The sequence below is a fragment of the Peromyscus leucopus genome, chromosome 3 (genome assembly GCF_004664715.2).
Source record: "Peromyscus leucopus breed LL Stock chromosome 3, UCI_PerLeu_2.1, whole genome shotgun sequence".
Classification (NCBI taxonomy): domain Eukaryota; kingdom Metazoa; phylum Chordata; class Mammalia; order Rodentia; family Cricetidae; genus Peromyscus; species Peromyscus leucopus.
The window spans coordinates 124,595,735-124,621,192 of record NC_051065.1 but is presented as its reverse complement, the minus strand read 5'-3'; the positions used below and the strand labels follow the sequence as shown (position 1 = coordinate 124,621,192).

Sequence of the window (25,458 nt, the reverse complement as noted above, 5' to 3'; positions counted from 1 at the left end):
ATAATCAGTAGTACAGGTCTGATTCATCAGAACCTTGGCAACACCTTAGCATTTAAAAATGTTTAACTACCTCTAGGGGCAGGTCATGCTATTGAGTTATGACAAATTATCATGAGGGAAAACAAGTGTAGCCAGCCATTTTAAAATGCCCCAACCACTGCCTCTCCACAGAAAGACTAAACTACGTATGGTTTATCACACAACAAATCCCATCTCTGTCCCCTGAAATCCCCTAATTTTGTTCATTAAAGGGGATTTAAAAAAAAAAAGACTTAAAGAGCACTTTACAGCAGCATTCAGCTTTCCTATGAAATACTCAGCATCTTAAATATTATGTACACTTTTTTCTTGTAAGCTAGAAACTGGCTTCAGAGTTTGTTGGATGGGGGACGGGTAACCCATTAAAAACTATTCTAGAAAATGTCTTTTGGCAGAATAGCAGGTATCCAAGTTAAAAATAGGAGGGTCAGTTTGTTGCTTTGTGGTCTTTTCAAAGTTTAAATCACTCTTTGTTCCCTTCTACATGAGCCTCAGTCACCACTCCTGAGTGGAGATGGGCAGAGGCGCCGGGACCTGCTCCTCGGGCTTCTCAGCAGCCGCTTTCTTGCTGCTGCAGCAAGGCTTGAAGAGATGTGTGTCGATGAGGACTTCCCCAAAACGGCCCTTATAGATGATACCACAACATATTTTCTGTCTAAAATAAAGGAGAACAAGATATATTACAAGTGTGCATTTTCAGAACTCAAGTTCAGTTTGGCTGTCGCCACCTTTATCCGCCAAGCCATCCTTCCAGTCCCACAGCTTCTACTCTCTCGAAACACATTTTGGTCCGATCTTTTTAGTAAATCCTACTCTTCTGATTTTCTGCCTATTTCCTTTTGATTCCCTTTATTTCTACACTTACCTTTAGGATTTATGTACTTTATTGATCTTAGATACTCAGATTATTTATGAAAAAACAATCCTGCTTAATCTACCTCTATATCCTAAAAGCAATAGTCATTTACTCATACACCTTGATGTGGAACTTGTGTGTGCACATGTGCACATGCAAATGTGTGGAAACTTGAGTTTAACATGGGGTGTCTTCCTCAATTGCCCCTCACCTGGAGCTCACCAATCTGGCTAGACTAGCTGGTTAGCAAAACCCTGGGATTCCATCTCTGCCTCCCCAGTGCTGAGATCAAAAATCAACCTCAAGCTCACACAGTTATGTTCCTTTGCATGTCCCAATCTGTATTATATTTCCACTTCCATTTATATGGGTTGGTTTCTATTACTTTGTTTTGCTGGATGTAATTTTTCTGTCTCTTATCTTGTATAGAATATACTTTACCTTGTTAGATTCTTTGGTTATCCATCTTTGAAATGCTAATGTTATCACTATGATCACTAATTAATTTGGGTTCTACTATTCCTTTCTGTTCAGGAAGAGCTAGGTATAGACTGAACCTAGGTCCTTACACATATTAATCAGAACCTATATACCCAGCCCTATTCTACCATATTACTTCACTTTTTCTGTCCTACTCTTCCTACTTTACTGTCTTTTATATGGGATAATACTGTGAAATAATCCATCTATACACTGTGAATATGTATCATTCATTGGTTAATAAAAAGCTGACAGGCTGGTAGCCAGGCAGGAATGCCAAACTGAGAATGATGGGAAGGAAGGCAGAGTCAGGAGATGTCACCCAGCCACCTAGCAAGCAGGATGTATAGAAAATGAGGTAATAAGCCGTGAGCCATGTGGCAAAGCATATATTTAAATATAAATAAATAATATATATGTTAACCTAAGTGTAATAATTAGCTAGTAACAAGCCTGAGCTATCGGCCAAGTATTTATGATTCATATTCAGCCTCTGAGTAGGTTATTTGGGACCGAGAAGTCAGGACAGGAAAATTCTGATTACAGGTTAACTTATACTAATTCAACACTGTCTGTTGGCTTTAGTCACTTCATAGAATTCTAGCTACTCAGTATATTTAGTATCAGCAAGGCAAGGACACTTTAAATCCACCATCATCTTTACTACCACAGACTCAACAATAACCCTCTTCCTCTATTTTATTATTATTTATTTATTTATGTGTGTGTGTATGTCTTTGTGTGTGTACAGGTGCTCACTAAGGCCAAAAGATGTCATATCACCTAGAGCTGGAGTTATAGGCAGTTACAACCTTCCAGACACCAGGATGCTGGGAGCTCAACTCTGGTCTCGCACACATGCGCTTCAAGACAGTTTAAGTAGCCCTGGCTGTCCTGGAACTCCCTCTGTAGACCAGGCTAATTTTGAACTCACAGAGATCCACCTGCCTCTGTCTCACAAGTGCTGGGATTAAGGGTATGCAACACCAGGCCCAGTTCATAATTACATAATTTTTAAAGTGTTTAAATTTACCTCAATATTTACTATTTCATCCATTCCTCAATTTTAATCTAGGATCTCTTTGTCCCTTTGTAGATAACTCTATTTTCCAGTCAAAATAATTTGTTTGGTTTTGAAGCAGGGTCCAGAGCTGCCTCAAACCCGTGATCCTCCTTCCTCAATGGATTACAGGCATGAGACATCATGCTTGGCTCCTGTCAACTGTCTCATGCACTTGTGCATAAGATATTTTTTGCTAAATACAGTTTTATTTTGGGCCTGTCTGTCTGTCTGTCTGTCTCTGTGTCTCTGTCTCTTTCTCTCGTTCTATTGGTTTTTCAAAACCTAGAATTCACTCTGTAAACCAAGCTGGCCTTGAACTCAAGAGATCTGCCTGCCTCTGTGTCATAATTGCTGGGATTAAAGGTCACCATGCCTGGCTCAGAGCTAATATCTCTTAGTCAACTGAAGACATTAATATACTGGTTTCTGGCTTGCTTTATGCATATTTCAAAGAATCCATCTTTGTGTCTTGATTGTTCCTGTGAAAGCAGTGTATTTTCTCCATACAGACCTATACTGTCCTTCATATTTTGTAGTTCTAGGCATGTCTACAAGTAAAATGTCTTATCTGTTTTCTGTATCCTAGAGATACTACTTTTTCTTAGGAAATATTTTCCCTTTTCTAATTATTGACTCTTTTTGGTCTTTGGCCACATATTCACATTTTATCTGGCCTGAGTGTTCCCTATCACTACGATAATTTTAACTGCCAACCTGACATAATCTAGAACTGAGCTGGGAAAACTTGCCCACTATGTGTGGCACTAATCCTAGACTGTGAAAGAGTAGAGGATGCTGACTGAACACAGGCACACATAGGTCACACTATTTCCTCTGCTCTTGACGGATGTGATGTGGGCAGTTCTCTCAAGCTTCTATTACTATGACTTCCCCATGGTGACAGACACTGTAACCTGGAACTGTGAGCTAAAATATCCTTTCTCCCCACATATTTATCTCAGCAAGCAGAAATGAAACTAAGACACCTTTTAAGAGACTTTAAACCACTTGTCCTTTTTTTAGAGATAACTGTCTGAATAGCTAGGTCTTACTCCATCAATGTAAATTTAAGTACCTTGATGTATGTCTTAAATTCAAGGTCTGCTCAATTCCTGCCAATCCAACTTCCTAATTGTGCCACGAGTTATTTCTCAAATACTTTCAACTGTTATATACCTGGAACACTGTAGTCAGTAGTTGAGATGGGTTGGTTATTATAAACAAATTTTTCTTTGGTTTTTACCTTTTCCAGTAGGTAAGATCTAAAAAGGAAAAAACCGGAGTTCTATTAGAGCTGGAAGCCATCTCTGTATCTGAGCCATCATCTGACTGGTTACTGTAGCAGGGAGACTGGGCTGGAGAGGCACTTGAGGTGGTGCTGTGAGCATCAGAATCTGCATTAAACACAAAAGACATTTCCAGTTTCATCATGTGCAAAGTCCAGGTGCTGCTCCACTTATCTATATGGAAAAACAACTCACAAAATAATTTACTAACCTAGAGCTACACCAGCATATTTTTGTGCCATGCATTTAAAAGCCAGAAAATAAAGCATACATCCTTTATCCCAGCACTCAGGAGGCAGAGGCACACCATCTCTGTGGGTTCACTCTCTCTAAGTTCGAGGATAGCCTGATCAGCACTGTGATTTCTAAGATAGCCAGAGACATGTAGAGACCCAATCTCAAACCACCAGAATGAATGAATGAATGAATGAATGAATGGATGGATGAATGAAAAGCCAGGAAAACCTTTTGGTTGATGGTCACTATGCTTTTTAGTACTGTTTAGACCAAAACCACCACTTAAACTTCCCGTCTATCCAGGACATGGATAGAACAGTTCTCTAACTCAGAGAAATAATTATTATTATTTATTAAACACCAAAGCTTTAGTTTAGTTAGATTTTGTGTGTACATGTACACATATGCAGACAACCTTGGAGACCAGAGGTTATCTGATGCCCTGGAGCTAGAGTCTGAGGTAGTCATGAGCTACTTGATAAGGGTGCTTGATGGGCCAAGCTTCTCTGCAAGAGCAGTGACACCCTGGGCCATCTCTCCAGCCTCACTGAAACATTTTCTGGAGTGCTTACAAGGGCAGGAGGTGTAGTTCAGTAGTGAAGTGCTTTCCTGGCACAAAGCCTTAGGTTTGAGCTCTAGCATTCAAGGAAAACAAAAGCTTATAAATGTAAGGATCTCACAAGTTCCTCTTTAAAAATCCTTACATAAATAATGTAAAATTAAACATCTAAAATAAAATATCATGTGTTATTTGTATGCTATTTCATTTTAATAAATGGCATTCAACTTCCTAAAGACAAAATCTTCACGAGTATCACACCTGAAAGGAGTAATCTAGCAGGATTCTCAAACTTCCCAAACACCAGCAGACAGCTTCTGTGTAAGGGAGGCTCTCTATCCTAAACATTTCAAATTTCAGTGTGTACCACTTTTACATTTAAAAGCTGCCCTTAGATTAATCTAAGACTTTGGGATACCAAGATATATAACAACTGTATACAATGAAGAACTGTAATTGTTAAGTCTTAATTGGTAAGGATTAGTTAGGCATGAACAAGAGCACGAGGCAGGTGGGCAACAAACAAAGTCTCAGGCTTCTTTGAATTAGAACCTCCAAAACATTTATCAAGTTTCATTTATCTTTATTGTAGTAGTGACTCATGTAACTAAATTAATAAAAAGACGACAACAAACTAGCCATTCTATCTACTGTGAATAACTACATTCTTATTATGAAATACTTGTGTGTTTAATCTAGCAGTTTTGCCTCAGGTCCCCAGGGTTAAACAGGTATTATACAGTAACAAGAGGCTGTTTCCATTTTCAAAGTCTAAAGTCTAAACTGAACATATGGATAACCACAACCTCCACCAATAGTCTATGAACCCAGTATGAACTTGACATTCCAACATAACACATGTGTCTTACACTGAAAGGTCAGAAGCTACTTTCCTCCATGTGAGTGATGATTTCTAAAGTTCCTTTCCAGAAATCTAGGCTTTGGTTGAATGCTGTGTCCACTAATTTGCTGACTTTTCTGCACATTTCCAGGATTTAATTTCTTTATGTATAAAACCCAAGTAAACAAGCTGGCAGTGCAGTCTGGAAAATTAAAATGTCAATAAAGACACACTGTCGCCGGGCGGTGGTTGGGCACGCCTTTAATCCCAGCACTCGGGAGGCAGAGGCAGGCGGATCTGTGAGTTCGAGGCCAGCCTGGGCTACCAAGTGAGTCCCAGGAAAGGCGCAAAGCTACACAGAGAAACCCTGTCTCGAAAAACCGGAAAAAAAAAAAAAAAGACACACTGTCCTGGTATGCTTTGAAAAAGTAGCTACCTATTATAAGTGTGTGTAAGTGTGTGTAAGTGTGTGTGTGTGTGTGTGTGTGTGTGTGTGTGTGTGTGTGTTTGTATGTGAGAGAGAGAGAAGAGAAGAGAAGAGAAGAGAAGAGAAGAGAAGGAGAATGTTGGTTTTGTCTGTGTACATGTTTACCCATGGTATGAGAAAGCCAGACTAACATCTTTACTGAGGCAGGGTCTCTCACTAAATCCAGTGCTCACTTGTCCCAGGGATCTCTGAATCTTGAGTGCTGTGATCACAGGCAGGCATGTCTGCCCAGCTTTTTGTTGTTGCTGCATTTATTAGTGTATGTATATAAGCATATACATGTCACAGTGCACGTGCAGAAGTCAGAGGAAAACTTTTTGGAAGTCGGTTCTCCTAACACATTGGTCCTGGAGATTAGAGACTCCAGTTGTCAGGCCTGGGCAGCAACTGCCTTTCCCGATGAGCTCCCTTGCACGCTCCACCCAGCCTTTATGTGGGTGCTGGGGTCTGACTCAAGTCTTCATGTTTTTGCAGCAAGCTCTTTATACACTCCAGGATCTCCCAAGCCCCTTTAGTTACTTTAAGATATCAAAATAAGAACACACAAAAACAAAAAAAAGAAAAGAAAAAGAACACACAGTCACTGATTCAATAGTACCTTCCAAAGGCTAAGACTCCAAAACAGGAAGGGGTCCACCTCAGTACTTAGCAGACAGTAAGCAGGAAATGGATTCACGTACTGTAAAACCAGCCCCGGTCAAAAATAAAACACTAAAATTCAGTAATGGTGCTCAAAAACAAACTCACTGTGGCGTTTAAATTCCTTCTGCAGTTTACTGATCTGGTTGCTTTTCATCCTGTTTCCAGATAGAGTTTTCACTTTCTTTGGTTTCAGTGTTGTCTTTAGACTGGGTCCTGCCCTTGCATCTACCACCTGGAAGAAAATACTGAATATTTAATGCCATTTGGGCCTATGCTTACTTGAGAACCAGTTTTATATTCAAGAGTGAGTGACAAGGGTTCCTCTGTACCTTTAACCATAACATGATAGAAAAGAATAAGCGCGACTTAGACCACTCTGCATGCTAATCCCTAAATTTATCAACCACAGCAGCATTTCATCTCACTTGTCTAGCATGGCATGGTTCTACTTCTTAGGCCTTCAACATAAAAGGTTGTCATTAGCCGGGTGGTGGTGGTGGCGGCGGCGGCGGCGGCGGCGGCGGACGCCTTTAATCCCAGCACTCAGGAGGCAGAGCCAGGCGGATCTTTGTGAGTTCAAGGCCAGCCTGGTCTACAGAGCAAGATCCAGGAAAGGTGCAAAGCTACACAGAGAAAACTTGTCTCGAAAAACAAAAAAATAAAATAAAATAAATAAAAATAAAAGGTTGTCATCACCCTCAAATACCACAATGGTGATTTCCTCAGACAAGCTATTAAAGGAAAGCTTATTTACACAGTATGGTAACAGGTCCACAGGAACCCACTGCAGTGATTTAACACTGTCAAAAGGCAGCACTGTGCTGTGTAAAGAAAACGCCTAATTAAGCAAAATATTTTATGTAATGTCAATTTCATAAATCTTGGCCACAGATGGGGGCTCATACCTGTAACCCTGGTACCTGAGAGACAGGGTAATAAAATCAGAATCAAGTTGTCCTCTGCCATACTGGGAGCTTGAGGCTAGCCAAGGCTACATGAGACTTTGTCTTAATAAAGCAAAAAAAAAAAAAATCTGAAAAGCTACCTAACATTATTCAAGAATTTAACAAAACTCTAGACTAGGGGATACTAAGCAGTACAAGTTTAATCTAGCATGTTCCACACTCTAGTTCAATCCCTAGCACCAAAAATGAAAAAGCATTGGGGGCTGGAGAAATGGTATAGCAATTAAAAGCACATGCTGCTCTTGCAGAAAGTGAATTCGGGTCACAACATCCACCTGGTGGCTCACAGCCATCTCTACTCCAGTACCAGGGGATCCAACGTTCTCTTTTGGCCTCTGCAGGCACCAGGGGTACGTGTGGCACACATACATAAAAGTAGACAAAACACACATATAGATTGAAAATAAATACATCTTCAAAAATAACATTAAAAAAGTGTTGCTCAGATCATCTAGATCAAATGAGGGAGCGCTTTTCCAGCAGACTGAGTGCCATGCCCAGGCACAGCTTCAAAGGATACAACAGCCCCCACCTCTGGTACACTTACACAGACATAATTTTAAAAATACAAACATATCTAAACATATTTTATATAATTCTAGTGATGTGGGCAAAAAAAGTAAAAAGGATAACAGAATCCACATCAACACTGCTGACCTAACACAGCTTATCCCGAACAGCATCCATCCAGCCTTTCATTTTATAGGCACTACCTCATTCAGGTCCCACAGTAGCTCTGTGGACAGCTGACAGCTTTATAGCCTGTCAGACAAGTAGTACGTAGGTAGTAAACACAAGACTAAACCTATGCGCTCATGAGTTCGAAGCAGCATGTCAGTCTAAAAGTGAAAAGGATCCACGTCTAACTCTGGGACTTACTAGAAATGAAGTCTTAGAATCTGACAACGTGCAACAAAATCTCCACTAAGGGTATTGTAGACAGACCAGGAAATGCAACACCAGGCTAGTTTTTCTTTATCTTTTAGCCTTTTCTATCCTAGTGATATAGAATTTCCTAAATTGGGAATGCTGGTGTGAATTTATTTTAAAAGAGATAGAAAAAGATGAACTAACATGATTCCAGTTTTTTTTTGATCCCGCTGGCAACTTCTTCCATCTTTTCACAAGCAACACACAGGCATTGCAGATGTCTCCAGAGCGAGTCTCATGCAACCTGCGAGAAAAACAGAATGTTATCACGCTTGGAGAAAAATACATCCATTTATGGCTCATAGATGCGATTTCTGACTATCCTAACATGATCTAGTCCACTGTTTCTCTAGTGCATTTCAGATATGAAATTAATATGCCAGTAAGTGGTCATACACCCATGTGTATACATACAGGCAACACTAAGTGGAGTCAGTGGTATTTTAAAATAAATTCTTTTAGTTTTTTTTTTTTAATCCTATGGTTTTTTTTTTTTTTTTTGGTTTTAGACAGTGTCTCAATATTCACTCCTGGCTGTCCTAGAACTCAATTTGTGAATTAGTCAGGCCTCACTCAGACTCAGAGAGAGCTGCCTGTCTCTGCCTCTAGATTGCTGGGATTAAAGGTGTACACCATCATGCCAGGCCCCTCAGTGGGTTCTTTTTTTAAAAAAAGAAGAGAGAAAAGAGCCTGGGTAGTTGAAATTGGAAGAAAAAAATGATGGGGGAGTGGTGGGAAAGGAATGAGATGGGTAGATTTCACGAGAGAGAGAGAGAGAGAGAGAGAGCGCGAAATTTTCAATTAAAAATTTACTAGCTTCTAGAGACCCAATCATATCAATGTATTCCATTCAAAAATCTTTCTTAAGTCAGGTATAGTGGTGCATACCCTTAATCCCAGCACGTGGGAGGCAGGGGCAGTTGGATCTCTTTAAATTCAAAGCCAGCCTGGTATAGACATAGTGAGTTCCAGGGCAACTAAAGCTACACAGTGTTTCTGCCTTTAAAAACAAAACAAAACAAAAAAATCAGATTTATTTAATTTTTATGTGTATAAGTGTGTACCATGTGTGTGCCTGGCACCATAGAGATCAGAAGGAGTAAGATCTCCTCAAACTGGAATTCCGAACAGTTGAGTTACCACGTGTGTGCTGGGAACTGAACCAGAGTTCCTAGAAGAGCAACAAGTGTTCTTAAGGGCCCCAATGTACTACATTTTAACAGTTTAAAACTAAAGAATACAAAGTCTGAGCTGCGGTGATGCATACCTACAATCTCAGTACTCAGGAGGTAGAGGGAAGAGGGCTACTATACTATGAGTAGCATGGGCTAGAATGACACACACACACTTTAAAAACACAGTAGGCCAGAAAGGATAATACACATACCTTTAATCCCAGCAGTCAAGAAGCAAGCTAGATCTACCTACATGGCAAATTCCAGGGGTACATAGGGATATCCTTCCTCAAAAAAAAAAACAACTAAAAACAGTAGGACAGAGTCTATGTCTAGAATTAGCAATGAGCAAACAATAAATGCTTTAAGACAAAGTAGTATGTGGTCTGGGGTGACTGCTCAGTGTGTGAAACACTTCCTGAACAAACACCAGCAGGATCTGAATTCAAATATCCGGAACTTACATAAACCAGGTGTGGAGGTGTGCAACGCAAAACTGAGCATGGTCATGTGCATCTGTAATCCCAGCTCTCATCTCTAAGAGTTGAAAGGTGGAAACAGGAGAATCTCTTGAAGTTCACAGGCCAGCTGGCCTGGCCTAAGAAGCTAGGCAAGATCACTCAAGGGTGCCGACCCCAGCGTGAATGACAGAGCACACACAAGCACTCAAATGTTCACATGCATCAGGGAGTCAGTGGTGGTGCATGCCTTTGATCTCAGCACTCTGGAGGTAGAGGCAAGGGAATCTCTGAGTTGAGGCCAGTCTGGTCTACAGAGCAAGTTCCAGGACAGTCAGGGCTACTGACCCTGTCTTGAAAACAAAGTGCACATGCAATCAATCAAAATCAGTGTCATGCAAATGCAGGAGCACTCTTTCTCTCAAGCATACTATCTATCTTCTACCGCAGGAAATGGTTCAACATTAAATATTTTATTTCGTCCAGGTACTGTTGGAAAGTCAACGTACCCTGGTAAGTTTCAGGGCAGAATATTAAGTATATGGCTATCATCCTCTTCAGCAAGTTATTTTAAGAACATGAATCCTCACTAATCCAGATATTAGAAAACTAGTGATTTTAAATATTAGCAGATTGTTCCCATTGCTTTGCATGGAAATATTTCCACACACTTTGACTATTTTTCCATCTAAGAATGGAACATAACTAATCTTACCCAAAACAGCTCTGGAAGTCCTTTTCATAACGTTTACTGTCCGTGAACCGAGAGCTGGAGGACTTGGCTCTGCAGATACAGCAGCCCTCTATACTTCGGTACATCTTTGGCTTGTGAAAACCAAACATCTTTTCTTCTGGGCAATAGCTGTAAAGACAAGGGGATTGACGCAGCTTTGTTAAGGACAATGACAAAAAACCATGCAAGGACTTTGCTCTACTCAACCCTACCCCCAGCACAGGTAAGTTTATAACCAAGTCTAACAAACTAGAGAGGAGCTCCCCCAGATCTACAGAACATGCAGAAATGCCTGGAGCCAGGAGGCATTAAATCCACAACCTCCTTTATTTCTCCCTGCCAATATTCTAGAAACGGGACAGCATTTTTCTTAAATCACACACCCTCCCAACTTACTATACCACAATCCTCAAGGGACGTAATACCTGTGGCACCTATCAGCCTATCAAAGCCCATTCTGGGCTCCGGGGTCCCTCAGTATCACAAGTACCTGTTATAGGTTTCACACTAGCCCTTCTCACCTCTTCCACCCTAAACTCCCTCCGGCTCAAGCTCATCCAACTACTCTCCTCCTTGTAACCGATCTATTCTCATGGCTCTCTGCTCTTGCTAGTCTCGTTATGCTCTCTCTTCTGTCTCTGGTTAGTCTCCTTTCTCTTACAGAACCCTGGCCATGTCCAGTTTGCTGACCATATTCACTCTGCTTTCTCCCTCTGCTCTGGACTATTCCAGATGCCTCTGGTTGTTCTCTCTCTCATATCTACAATAAAAACTTTAGTCATATCATGTAGTGGTCGGTCATGTTGGCAATTTCTTTACTGTGCCTCCTTGCATACACACATGCCATTAAGAATGTGCCTAAAACTTTAGTTATAACAATCTTGGTATTTTGTGCCTTTGCATTAATGTAATTCCCCGATAGGAAAGCTGTGTGCATTCACCATGACCCTCCGTTCCCAAGACACAAGGAGCTCCTTCCTCTATGGAAGGTGTTGGTGTTGGTGTGCTCTTTGATAAATGGGAAGTTCTATACAGTCACCTTTAGCTGAAAGGAAGATAGGAAAATCACAGAAATCCAACCTTAGGAGTTTAGAAATGATGTCCATGCACTACTGAGGGAAATTAACTCCTCTGGTCAAAATCCCAATACTAAGGAAGGCTAAAAACTATCTTTAGGCTGGAGGCCAGTCAGACTCCACATCTAAGGTCAACTTTACCAGATCTGAATTAGGGGACACATGCCTGTAATCCCAGCACTAAGGAGACTTGAGGCAAGGCTGCCATGAGTTCAAGGTCAGTCTGGTCTGCCAAGTGGAAGGACAATAAATATGGAAACTTAAAACCAATGGCCACAGGATGTGTGCACCCAACTACCAATTACCACAAAATCATCAGGCAAAGAAAAAGGTACAATTCCCTTTGCACATATTTGGAATTTATAGAGCAGTGAAGCTTCCTATCTGTCACTTAGATCATCTCTTGCCTGAGCCCAGTGCCGTTCAGACCACAGCAGGTACAAAGAGGTTCACATGTAACCAAATATCCAGAGGCATGTGTATCTTTGTTTTTTTTGTTTTGCTTTTTTTTTTTGTCGGAGCTGAGGACCGAACCCAGGGCCTTGCACTTGTTAGGCAAGCACTCTACCACTGAGCTAAATTCCCAACCCCTTTTGTTTTGTTTTGAGACAAGAGTTTCTCTGTGTAACCCGGGCTGTCCTGGAACTCACTCTGTAGTCCAGGCTGGCCTGGAACTCAGAGATCTGCCTGCCTCTGTCTGTGTCACCACATCCAGCTAAATAGGCAACTGTTAACCCCATGTTTCTTGGTGTTTTCTTTGGTGCAGGGGGCGGGCAAAGATGGATGAATAAGGCCACTAACACTTTATTAAGTCTAAACTAACAGCTACCTGTAAAAATTGTTAAGACAGAAAAACAAAGTAGCTGGATTGTTAGGAGAAAAGTAAGAAAAGTACATAATACAAAAAAACTGAAGAATAAGATGAGAGGGCCTGGAGAGATGGCTCAGAGGTTAGGAGCACCGGCTGCTCTTCCAGAGAACCTGAGTTCAATTCCCAGCAACCACACGGTGGCTCACAACCATCTGTAATGAGATCTGGTGCCCTCTTCTGGTGTGCAGGCATACATGCAGGCAGTATACTGTATACATAATAAATAAATAAATCTTTAAGAAAAAAATAAGTTTTTTAAAAAAAGTTAAGATGAGGGTTTTGTTTTTGTTTTTTTAACCTGAACTCAAGAAAATTTAAAGAAAATGTCCTCCAAAACAAATGGTCATGCCACTTCAGCCAAAACAGCAAGTATCAAATGACAGACCCAAGAAACTAGACATGTATATTCCTGTTTCTTCTCTAAACACCCTTGCCATCAAGGTCAAAAGTCCACAGTTCCTCTTACAATCATCAATAGCGCTCGGAAACTTCAGCCTCTTCATGAGCAAGGACAAAGGAAGTACACACAACAAAGCTCCATGCCTGCAGTCTACAAACTCTACCCTCACAGCCCCTCCCTTCCCCCCAGAAAAACACCGTGCCAAAACTACAGGGCACCCAGACGTCTCTAAGCTGTGAGGCTAGCTGCCTTCAAGACTGGATTTGCCAAGAAGCCAGTTTGGTCCATTCATCACACTGACAAGCTACAGCCACCGCTCAACAGTGAAGCCAATCAGTAATGTTCTTCTTGGTGAGGATACACACAAAAGTAACCACCAGCCTGTCAAGAATTTGAACATGACTTTTAACAGCCCACCACATTCCTGTGGACTAGCTTCTGCTTGAACAAGGGTGGGGTGGGAGCAGAAACCCAGGGTCCATCCTCTTCTAGACAGTGCTGTGAGAAGTTAGGCAAGATCCTAACCCAAGTCATCTCTTATCAGATGACCACTCAACCCTATAAAGCCCTTTCTGAGCTCTTCCACACCCTTAAAGAGGCACCTGGGAATCTGCAGCAAACACAGAGGGTGTTCATTCCAAGCTTTGTTCACAGCAGCCCGTTAAAGTGGTGGTTTGTGTTTAACCACTGAGGTTTGGGGAGCCCTGAGAATTAACTGAAAGTATTTTCATGAAATCTATGGAGTCAGTTATATTCAAAACCAAAAACATCTACCCAATCCCTGTAGTGAAGCCAGACACAGCACAGCGCCCCTAAATCAGGTTATAGCTGAAGAGGTGGGTGGGCCTGGCAGTTTGATTGTGATTTTGAGATTCCTGGTATTTCAAGCAACCTGGTGGCTGTTCTTTACTTCTTCCAAGTCCCAATTGTGAAACAGTAAGTAGTTCTGGAACTGCCTCACTTGCTCAAATAGTTTGGTCAGCATGCATCTTATCTATACTGGGAGCATTCTCACCACACCATTCTGCACCAGAGGCAATCACCTGCTTCCTGACTGAGGGTCAGTCCGCTGCAGCTCACAGCAGAACAGGCACCACACAATCTCATCTTAGAAAGGACTTAAATTTGTAACTTATTTTCTAACATTACGGACAGCGGTGGTGATGACAAACTGAATATCTAAAACCGCAGAACTATATGAATAGTAAATTTTATGACATACAAATTGCATCTGAAAGTCATAAATGCAAATAGGCCAGAAACCACAAGCTATGATTTCTCAATTTATTCCACAATAGTTAATATGTAATAATGTATCCATTCAACATACATACTCCTTCCTGTAACTTCCTTGTATAAATATCCTCTTAACATATTTTGTTGCAAAGTAAATAGCTGGCAAAGTTATAGGATGAGTGACTATAAATACTATTCTCAATAAATAAAAATCAAAATAAAAAAAGGTGAGTTAATCTCCCATATGAAAGATAAAGGCTGAATTGGAATGACAGCTCAGGATCTCTTGTTCTCAGCACTCACGAGGGTGGGCTCTAACTCCTATAATTTCTGCTCCAGGGGATCCAAAACTCTTTTGGCCCCCACTACACATTCATGTGCATAGCACCTCCCCATACATATATAATTTTATGGCTAAGTGCATGGACCGTGCCTGTAACCCAGCATTTAAAATGTGGAGGCAGAATGACTGCTGTAGCTCAAGATCAGCATCCTATACATAGGAGTTCTAGGATAGCATGGGCTACATGAGATCCTATGCAAAATAAGAAGGGCTGGAGAGATGGCTCAGCAGTTAAGTATACCTGTTGCTTTTCTAGAAGACCCAGGTTCAATTCCTAGCACTTACATGGTGGCTCACAATCATCTTTAACTCTAGTTCTAGGAGATCAAACACCCTCTCTTGGCCTCTTTAGGCACCAGGTACATATCTGGTGCATAGACACACACAAAGGCAAAACACACATACACATAAGACAAGAAAAAGCATCTTTTATGTTTACCTTCATTGGTGTCTCAAACAGTAAAACAGTGTACTGGGGTCTGGGGAAAGGGCCACAGGCATCATGTCCAGTTACAAAGAGGGCAAGAAGCAGCCCTGAAAAGGCCAAGGCTTTCAAGCAGGAACAAAGAGAAGAACTAAAGCCAAGGCCTCAGGTTAGTGCCCTGTCCCGCCTCCAGCCACAGGTAAAATTAAGAAATATAGTTAAAAAGTAAGTTGTTCCTTGCACCTGACATGGTGAACCACTTCCACTATTTATATACAGATGTATATGTTTATATATGGATTCTGTCTATAACTACAATAAAGTGTTATGCTGGAGCCTGTTGTACATTGTAAAACACTTTAGTTTTTTAAGTCATAAAAATAAGTAAATAATAAATTACATAGAAAATAATTATATCCTCTAGAAAATGTAAACATGAAGTTGACTCTTGCTTTATTCTCTTCCTCAAGCTATCCATTCTTAACCAAGACCCCCACAACCCAGATGTTATTATCATCACACTTTCATTCACCTCAAGAATCCAAAAAAGCTTAGAGAGCTTGAGTAAATTTCTTAAAAGCAAAACAGATGGAGCTGGTCAGTGGTGGTATATGCCTTTAATCCCAGCACTTGGGAGGCAGAGGCAGGAGGATCTCCAGTTCAAAGACAGCCTGATCTGCAAAAGTCCCAGAACTACACAGAGAAGAAACCCTGTCTCAAAAACAAACAAAACAGATGGAAAGGTATCGATGTGCTAGACAATTCACCACTGCTGATACTACAGAACAGACAACAGAACAACCCTTGTAAAGCAGCAAAGAAAAATCCAAAGACAACTTTGGAGTGAAGGCAGAAAAAGAAAATGGCAAAGTCAACATAAAAACCCACTGGTGACCACGTGGTATGGGGATCCCCAAGTTGCTGCAACTGGTAATGCTGGCGTTTTAATCGTGTGTGCTCTTTAATCACCTGTGCTCACAGAACCTAGCAAACAGTGTAACTGCAGCAACACTCTTCACAAAGGGTCAACAGAAGAGTGTTTTGTTTCTTCTCGCACTGCCAGGTCACTGGGCTGCAGAATTCGTCAACAGTGAAACACACCGCATCAGTGCCTAGGGAAAGCAGGAGTAATACTTTTGTTGCCCACTTCTAGATACCTGCATTAAAGCTTCCAAATTCACCTCAACACTTTTAAAGTGATGGGTTTTAATTTGCTCGGAAGCTGAGTATGAGGTTGTAGACCCCACTTGTTTGCAAAGAGCTCCAAACACGTACTCAGTATCTCTAAGAAACCACATGCCTAAGCATTAACTGTAGTTGCCATTTGGCAGAGCTTAAAACTCACTTTACAAGAAAGGGGTCCAAACTCATAAATAAGTCTTCCACTAAGACAACACAGGTTAAAAATTAAATCATAAACCCAGGCCTCTGGAATTTAGATGGTATATATTAAGAAAAAAAATGCTAGGTCTGCCCATGTGCACAACACAAAGGGAAACTAAGATTAGGAGTGATGAGGGAAGGGGAGGAGTCTCTCTAAGCTTTCTTTTCTTTTTTTTTTTTTGGTTTTTCGAGACAGGGTTTCTCTGTGTAGCTTTGCGCCTTTCCTGGAACTCGCTTTGGAGACCAGGCTGGCCTCGAACTCACAGAGATCCGCCTGGCTCTGCCTCCCGAGTGCTGGGATTAAAGGCGTGCACCACCACCGCCCGGCCCTCTCTGTCAGCTTTCTAAGAGGCAATCAGAAATCAGTTACAGCACTTAGCCATACAGTAAATGGTGAAAAGGTATCTAGTACTTCTTCACAATTAAGAAATTGCTTCTAGGGAGGCTGAAGAAATGGCTCAGTGGTTAGGAGCACTTGATGCTCTCTCTTCCAGAGGAAGGCTTCCACAGGTCCTTGCACTCATGTGCACATACATACCCAAATGCACCAACACGCTTAGACATAAAAATTAATCTCTTGAAGAGAGAGAGAGAGATAGAGAGAAATTTCCTTCTAGCTGAGCATGGTGACACACACCCTTAATCCCAGCACTAGGAAGGCAAAGACAGGCAGATATCTGAGTTCAAGGCCAGCCCGGTCTACACTGTGAATCCTAAAACAGCCAGGGCTACACAGAGAAACACTGGGGGGGGGGGATATAAACAAACAAACAAAAAACCCAAATTGCTTCTAATTCTATCCACCCTTTGGCAATATTAAGGTGAAATCTCACTTCCTACCAAGTATATGAAAATACCAGGGCACATTTTTTTTTCTTGAATTTGGTAAGATCTGCACATTACTGAAACATAAACTTTTCCAGTCCCAGAATATATCCTAGGGATTCAACTGAGTGTTTCCTGCAGGAAAAGTGAAACATAAACTTGGGGGGTTGAGGGTGGCGGGGGGGGGGGGGGGGGGTCATAAGGAAGATCGTTAAGTAATCCACTCTAACAAAAATATTAAGTAGAGACCACAGACAGACAGGCACATACCTGACTTACACTTCAGGAACATTCCTAAACTTTGATGTCATCTTAAAATACAGCTAAATCGTAACTCTTGAATATTACACACCAACACAAGGGCTGGAGCCTCAGGACAGGACTGCATCAAGCAAGCAACAACCCTGATTGCCAGTTTTGTCTTAATGCCAGCTCTTCTTCCTCAACATTTCATTTCGTCATTAGTTTTGGTCTAGTCCACTCTCAGGAAATTCTCCAACATCCCCAGCTGATCCAATTTCTTCCTTTTGCTCTCGAGAGCAATACAGCCACGTGACTACGAAACCATTCTAACCTTTAAATGCCCCACACTGATGATAATATTGCCTCTCCAAATCTGTTGCAGCGTCAGCTTCCTTGGTTATGATCCACAGCCAGACAAAAATCTGAAAGTCAACTGCTGTCTTCCTATCACTCTCTCCACGGCTCTCCCATCTAATCTCATAAAGGTCCTTATGCTGCCTTCCTTTACTGCCTGTCTTTGTTAGGACTAACTTCTAGAACATGGTTATCTTCCTACAGCTCAAATATTAATCATCCTTCCAGGGTACCAACTCTTGGCTGCAGGCTAAGCTCTGAACTCCTTGGCAAGGAATTCAAAGCTTTTCGGGAGCTGGCCCTGCCTACCAGCTGCTCACAACTTGTAATACTGGTATTCCAGGAGGGCCAAATCAGCTTTGATACCTAGCCACTCCAGCGCTCAGGCTAGTGTTTCTGTCTGAGATGGCTTCCTTTCCATCCCTCACCCAGGGTTTATTCACAACTTTACATGTCTTTATTCTTTTAAAATTTATTTAATTTGTATTCACACATAGGTATATCTACATGTGTACACACATTCATGTGTGGGGACCAGTGAAGGCCAGAAGGGAGTATTATTGAACCCCCACAGAGGAGCTGGAGTTACAGGGATGTACATGTGACATGTATGCTGAGATCTGAACTCAGGTCCTCTGAAATATCAAGTGCACTTAACTTTTGAGGCATCTCTCCATCCCCTCATCATTTCAATATTGCTTTGTTTGTTTTTTTTCTCCTCTGTGTGGCCCTGGCTATCCTGGAACTCCCTCTGTAGACCAGGCTCTCCTTGAACTCAGAGATCCACCTGCCTCTGCCTCCTCCTGGGTGCTGGGATTAAAGATGTGTGCCACCACTGCTCAGATGAATTTTATTGTTTTGAAGCAGATGACCCTGAACTCAATATATAACTGAGATGACCCCAAACTCTTGATTATCCTGCTTACATCTCCTAGGTGCTGGGAGTATAGGCCTGAGCCACAATAACCAGCACTTACCTATCAAATGAGATTTCACTTACCTATTTATTGCATTATCTCCTCTGTTAAACCCTGACGGGACAAATAAGTCGTGATTACATCCATGCACTAACTCTACACATGGGCATCTGCTTACTACCAAGAAAGTAGGACAGCAAAGATGAACATAAAGGCAGACTGAAAAATGAAAAAGAAAAAAGAAAATTATTTTAAAAAAAAGGACAGCAGACATGTCTCAGCTTGTTGCTCTTCCAGGACCCTAGTTCAATTACTAGCACCCATATGGCAGCTCACAACCATCTATGATCTCCAGTTCTAGGGACTCTGACACTCTCTCCTGGTCTCTGCAGACACCGGGCACATACCTGGTACACGTACATATACGAATTTGGTAATTAATACACAGAATAAGTGAACAAAGTTTTCAAAAGAAGTTTTTCCATAATATTTAAATTTTTTAACTAAAGACTTCCCACAAAAATATAAACCAAATGATCTACTAAGATTATTAATGGTAAACAAATTTCATAAAATGATAGAAAAATAGTTCATTCTTATTTCAAGAGGGGAGCAATTAGGAGAAATGAGTCTCACAATTAGAACTACTTCAATCAATCAAACTTATAATAGACTGAAACAAAACACACAACTAGAAATGAATTATTTTAGCTTAGGTTTCAACTTTTGTACTAGAACAAAATTTCTGTAGTAGCAAGTATCTGTGACCTTGTATTCCTGGTGGAGAAAGCAAGCCTTCTCACCTTGAAAACAAATGCCTTTCTTTTTGGATTAGATTTTTAATTAGTCCTACAATACCAGAATCTTAGTTGCAGAAAAAATTTAAGAAAAAAGAAATCTGAAAATCAAAAGAAAGTCTTCCCCATTTAAATCTGTGAAGAATCAAAAGTGAGTACAGGACCCCAGGGACGCACTGTAGAGAAACCAGGAACGAAGTGGTGGCATTTACTAGGTATTCACCGGACTTTTTGGTGTAAAATGGTTGAATCAGATCTGGAATAGCAAACAGAAGTTGAGGGCAGTGTCTTCCCAGAACTGGTTTCTGATGGTGGGGGAAGGGGCCAAACACACTCTTTCCATGCAGCATTTCTCTGGGCAAAGTAACTGAGCTGTAAGACGTCTACTGCCCAATCCCGAGAACAGCTCGAGGACAACAGCTGTGTCCTTACAGCCCACATTTCAGTCACTTTCAACCCTGTGGAAACAGGTATGACTGCCATTATCACAAATGAAAACACTGGACGAAGCGAATCAGCTTCCCACTGCAGACATTCTCTTTTTTGTTGAAGACAGGGTCTCTCTGTGTGGCCCTGGCTGTCCTGGAACTGGATGGATAGACCAGGCTGGCCCAAACTCACAGGTATCCTGCCTGCTTGCTTCTAACTAAGTGCTGGGATTAAAGATTTAAAGGTGCCACACCATTTGGCCCCCATCCTAGGCATTTAACCCCAGAAACTTCTGAACAATTAAGCAAGTGCTTCAGATAATGTTTTAATTAGGCTTACTATCTCTAGAGGGGGAAAAATGTTTTTTTTTTTTTTTTTTTTTTTTTTTTTAAAGAATTGTTCCTGGGAGCTGGGGAGATGGCTTAAACACTTAAAAGATTGTTTTGACGGGCAGCTCATGCCTTTAATCCCAGCACTTGGGAGGCGGAGCAAGGCAGATCTCTGTGAGGCCAGCCTGGTCTACAGAGTGAGTTCCAGAACAGGCTCCAAAGCTACACAGAGTAAACCTGTTTGGGAGGGGGGGGCGGAGGGAGGGAAAGAAAAAGCATTTGTTGTATTAATTATGTATATGTAGGGTGTGTGCACAAGTGTGAGGGTGCCCAAAGGGGCTGCCAGGAGTGGGTGTTGGATCTCTTGAAGCTTGAGTTACTACAGTTGGTTGCAGGTCACCTGACATGGAAGCTGTGATCCCAATTCAGGCCTTCAGCTACAGCAGCAAGCAAACCAACTCTACGTGTGCCCTGAGCACATATTTCTAAAGCAATAGCTATGGACTTGGCATGGAAAGTTAATGGTTCTCAAAGCAGCCTTAGGAAGTTGGGACTGGAGAGATGGCTCAGTGGTTAAGAGTACTGGCTGCACTATATTAAACATAGAGGTTAGGCAGTGGTAGCACATGACTTTAATCCTAGCATGCCAGAGGCAGAGATCCATCTGGATCTCTGTGAGTTCAAGGCCACAACGGAAACAGCCAGGCATGATGACTCATGCCTTTAATCCCAGCACTTCAGATCTCATGTATTGCTTGGGAAAGACACACACCTTTAATCCTAGGAAGTGATGACAGAAAGCAGAAAGCTATAAGGCATGAGGACCAGGAACTAGAGGCTTTTTTTAAGCTTTTAGGCTTTTTAGCAGTTCAGCTGAGATCCATTGGGATTTGGCTGAAAAGTTGGCGAGGTGAGGTTAGCTGTGGCTTGTTCTGTTTCTCTGATCTTTCAGTGTTCACCCCCCATCCCACAAAAAAAAAAAGAGTGCTGGCTGCTCTTCCAAAAGACCCCGGTTCAATTCCTAGCATCCACATCACAGCTCACAATGGTCTGCAACTCCAGTTCCAGGGGATCTGGTACCCTCACAGACATACATGCAGGCAAAATGTCATTGCACATAAAAATAAATGTCTTTTTAAGAGAGAAAATAAATTCTTTTTTCCATTTAAAAGTTTATTTTAGCTGGGTGGTAGTGGCACATGACTTTAATCCTAGCACTCAGGAGGCAGAGGCAGGTAGATCTGAGTTCTGAGCCAGCGAGAGCTACACAGAGAAACCCTGTCAGGGTGGTGGGGTGTGTGTGTTATAGTTGTGGAGGTACCACAGTGGTACAACACTTATCTAACGTGCTATACCTGAGGTTCAAAACACAAGCATACCAAGTTTGAGGGCGGGTATTTAAAACAGTGCTACCAAGATGACTCAGCCAATAAAGTCTGACCACCTACTTACCTACCTGAATCTGACGCCTAAACTTATGTGGTAGAGATACCAACTCCTCCAAGTAGTCTTCTAGCCTCAAATGCTCTTTAAAAGTCTCCCACCACCCACCCAGAAAAAAAAAAACACAAAACAAAACAAAACAAAAAACACCACACACAAGAAGGAAGTGGAAACCTTGTCTTCTTTTTTCTCTTAACTCATTCAAGTCTCTTTTACAAGCACCACTTGATTGTAAGAACAGAAACATTTAGTTATACATGGTGTGTGGATTTTCCTAAGATACTGAAGTCTTACAGTAAGCAGGCTATGAAATACAAAACAAAAACACCCCAGACCAAACAATGTTTGCAAAGCACCTGTCTTTTCACGTGTCCCAAGAGTCACCCAAAGGAAAGCCAAGGTTATAACACCCAAGGTTTTTCGTTTTCTTGATATGCTTTCTCTAGTCACTTCAAAAGAAATGCACCCCAAGACCGGTTACCTTTCAGTATGTTAACTTGGTCAACAAAACTCGAAAGGAATGTGTTTCTCTAATGAAACAACAAACAAACAATTTCAATTTGTATGGTACATGAGGGTAAAGCATCTAATTTTATTTCCCTGTCAATGCCACACCTAGATGCTAACAAACTAACTGAAACACGGGAGAAATCAGGAAAGAAGCAAGACACCATGTTGCTGGTTAGATGTCTAGACTGCAGGCAAACCCCAAATACCAAAGAAGCATCCATGTGTCAAACCAGCATAATTTTTGAGCTATGCCTGGAGCCACATACCAAAAAAAGTTAGCTTGAAAAAAAAGTCTAAGAGGGGTAACTCGAAGGTCAACACCGTTCCCAGGACTTGTGAAACTAGCAGTGTCATACCCTAGCAACTTTTCCCAGCATCCTTTTACTATCTTTGAAAGACGCTACTCCCCAACTCAGGAATCTTCAAGGTCATGTCTGAGATTTATCTGTGTCCTGCATTTCTTAAAGGACAAAACATCCTCCGAAATCATCCTCTGAATACTTCACACACTTTTAGCCTTTGCCCCGACTCAAAAGCGAATCCCAGACTTTCATTTAGAAAGGGCAATTTAAACGTGTTCAGTTTTGCAGCACAGATCACTAAAAATTATTTTCAAGTGTGGCAAACTTCAGTTCAAAAGCAGGTGCTTTCAGTACCCTGCTAATAACAAGTTTTACGTCCACCTCTTACTAAAAGAAGTCAAAAGTTGCCTCAATCTTTAGAAAACATGACAGGGCGAAGAGTCTACTAGGAACGAACTCCTAACATGGAGGGGGGGGTGTCATGAGCATCTGCCTCCGAAGTCATTCATCACCTGCAGTAATGAAAGGTGAGAATAAAATAAAAACAAGAGGCGGGCTGGGGTGTTAGTGACCGGAACAAACTGCATCGCGTCTAAAAGCCGCCCTGCCAACCTGCGATACGCTTCGCAGCTCGCCCCACGTGTAAACACACAAAGGCGGCACGGCACGCACCCCTAGTTCCTCAGTCACTACTTCCCGGAGCACCGAAACTTCCCCGCGTGTAGTCGGAGGTCCTGGGGTAGGGTGCAGAACTCCACTCCTCGAAGGAGCGCAGCGCTCGGGGCTCCCGGGCCCCACGCGCCGCCCGCCGCCCTCACCTGCGCCGAACAACGGCCCCGCGCCCCGCCGGCGCCGCCCGAAGGCCGCGCCTCCGCTCCCGGGCCGCTCCGCACGCTCGGCCTGACGTAATTCAAACATGGCAACAGTTCCACTTCAAAGGCGGATGCACGGACCTCCCAGACGCGGCCTCCCTGCCTCGGAGCTCGGGCCACGCGTGCGCCCCGCCGAGCGGCGCTCCGTCGCGCCGCGCCGGTGACCCGCAAGCCGAGGTGCCCCCACGGACACGGCCTCGCCGCGCCGCTGCGGAAGTTTCCGAGAGGACCTGAGGGACAAAAGCCGCCCCGCGCCCCGCCCGGCCCGCACCGCTCGGGCACACGCGGCCCTTTGTTGTCCGGCGGCGTCGGGGCGACAGGGACCCGCGCGCGGGGCCCCAGGAGAGGTCGGGCGCCCTCGGCCGCCGGCCCCCGGGGCCAAACTTTTGCCGAGTCCCCGATCAGAGACGCCCGGAGGTCTCCGCCGCGCGTATGCTGCGAGTTGGCGACTTTCGCTGGGCTTTGGAAACTGGCAAGACGCCATCACCAGGAAATCACATTGTCCTGCTCCCGACAGCCCCGACGGCGACCGCAGCTCACTCGGAGCCGGACACTCGGACGCAGACCGGCCGCGGCCCTGAGCACGTGGCTTGTCAGGTGGAGCACACACACACAAAAAAAGGGAGGAAAAAAAAGAGAGAGTTGGGTGCCTCCTGCAGTGGACTGCGCCCCCGCCTCCATCCAAACGGCTTGGCTCTGCGGGCCACGGCCACCCCTCGCGTGACGCCCGCACCCACGCTACAGGTGACCAGACCGGCGGCGAACTTTGGGCTGCGGAGACCGCTCGGCGCCGGCCGAGTGCAGAGACCGCGTGCTGCGCGCTCATTGTCGCAGACGCGTCCCTGCGGACTTCGCCAACAACGCCACGCCGCGTGCGCCGCGCAACCCCGGCGCTGGCCCTCACCGGCTGTCTTTAGCCCGTGTGGCCGCCGGCTCCAGGTAGTGGCAAGTTAGTTTACGAGCTCCGGCTTTGTTGTGCACCCGCGTGCAAACCATCGCGAGCGCCGCGGGAGTGCAACACGCGGGTGCTCGCGGCGCACGAGACCACAGCCGGAGCCCACAGGGGTTCCGCGACCCCGACTCAGCTCTCTGGGTCGGCGGAGAACACAACAACTGAGAAAAGTCATTGTCACCTTCAGCGTGGATGCAACTCCGCCGCTACTCGTTCGCTTCCACGCTGCACTCACTTTCCCCACACCCTGACTTTCGGTTTACCTCAAATACCCTCCCCAATTAAGAAGCGCACATCCAACACCTCTGTACAAAGGAATCTGGAGTCCGTAGAGCACGAGGACAGCGCTCCTCGCAATGCCATCTCCAAGACAAAACTTCCTGTGTGTTTGTGTATGGGAAGGACGGAGGAGGCGGGGGAGGTAAAGGGAGGAAAGAAAAAACGCAGAAAGCGGAGCCTCGGAGACAGTTTTGTACCGGTGTCCCGACTAGGATCACTCACCTTCCACGCGCAGCAGCGTCCCCACGGTGCGGACTGCACCAGGCCAACCCCCTGCAAGCACTCCCTCCGCCTGCGCCGAGTCCAGAAAGATTGTCTCCTGCAGTTCTTCGGTTGCTACCGCGGACGGAGGTGTAGATTCCGCTTTCCCTCTGCGCACGCGCAGCTCCCGGGACCAAATTCTCTTGAATTGAGCTGATTTGCATACGGGCGCGTGCGCGTCGCGGGCTGGGCGGGGAGAGGGCAGGGCGTCCGCGCGCGCTCCCGCGGCCTCTATTGTCCTTTTAAGGGGAGAAGCCGCGCGGCGCGGGAAACGCGGCGGCCCGCGGGGACGGGGGCGGAGCCTGCCTACTACGCAAAGTCACGTAAACAAACGCCCCGGGGTGGGAGCCGACGCGGGGGCGTGGCAGGGCGTGAAAGACGTAAAGGTGAGCGGTTCTCCTCCGCCAACCGCACCCCTTTAGGACCCTGCTAAGCTCGGAAAGTTCTGGAAGGTACTTTTG

General features: G+C 43.7%; 1 protein-coding gene across 2 annotated transcripts; it reads right to left on the bottom strand.

Annotated features, from left to right (window-relative positions):
• Positions 1 to 466: 466 nt before the first annotated feature.
• Positions 467 to 25,183, bottom strand: Sinhcaf (SIN3-HDAC complex associated factor). Of its 2 annotated transcripts, none has more exons than XM_028892420.2 (6): positions 24,959 to 25,183; positions 10,734 to 10,880; positions 8,530 to 8,629; positions 6,596 to 6,722; positions 3,682 to 3,832; positions 467 to 694 (listed from the first exon to the last, which is right to left on the bottom strand). In XM_028892420.2, exons 1-6 carry the CDS (start codon positions 25,159 to 25,161, stop codon positions 535 to 537), a joined length of 888 nt encoding a protein of 295 aa, XP_028748253.2. In that variant the 5' UTR covers positions 25,162 to 25,183; the 3' UTR covers positions 467 to 534. The 2 variants fall into 2 exon arrangements, with proteins under 2 accessions (XP_028748253.2, XP_028748254.1); XM_028892421.2 differs by lacking the exon at positions 24,959 to 25,183 and adding an exon at positions 18,907 to 19,020.
• Between the last annotated feature and the right edge of the window lie 275 nt (positions 25,184 to 25,458).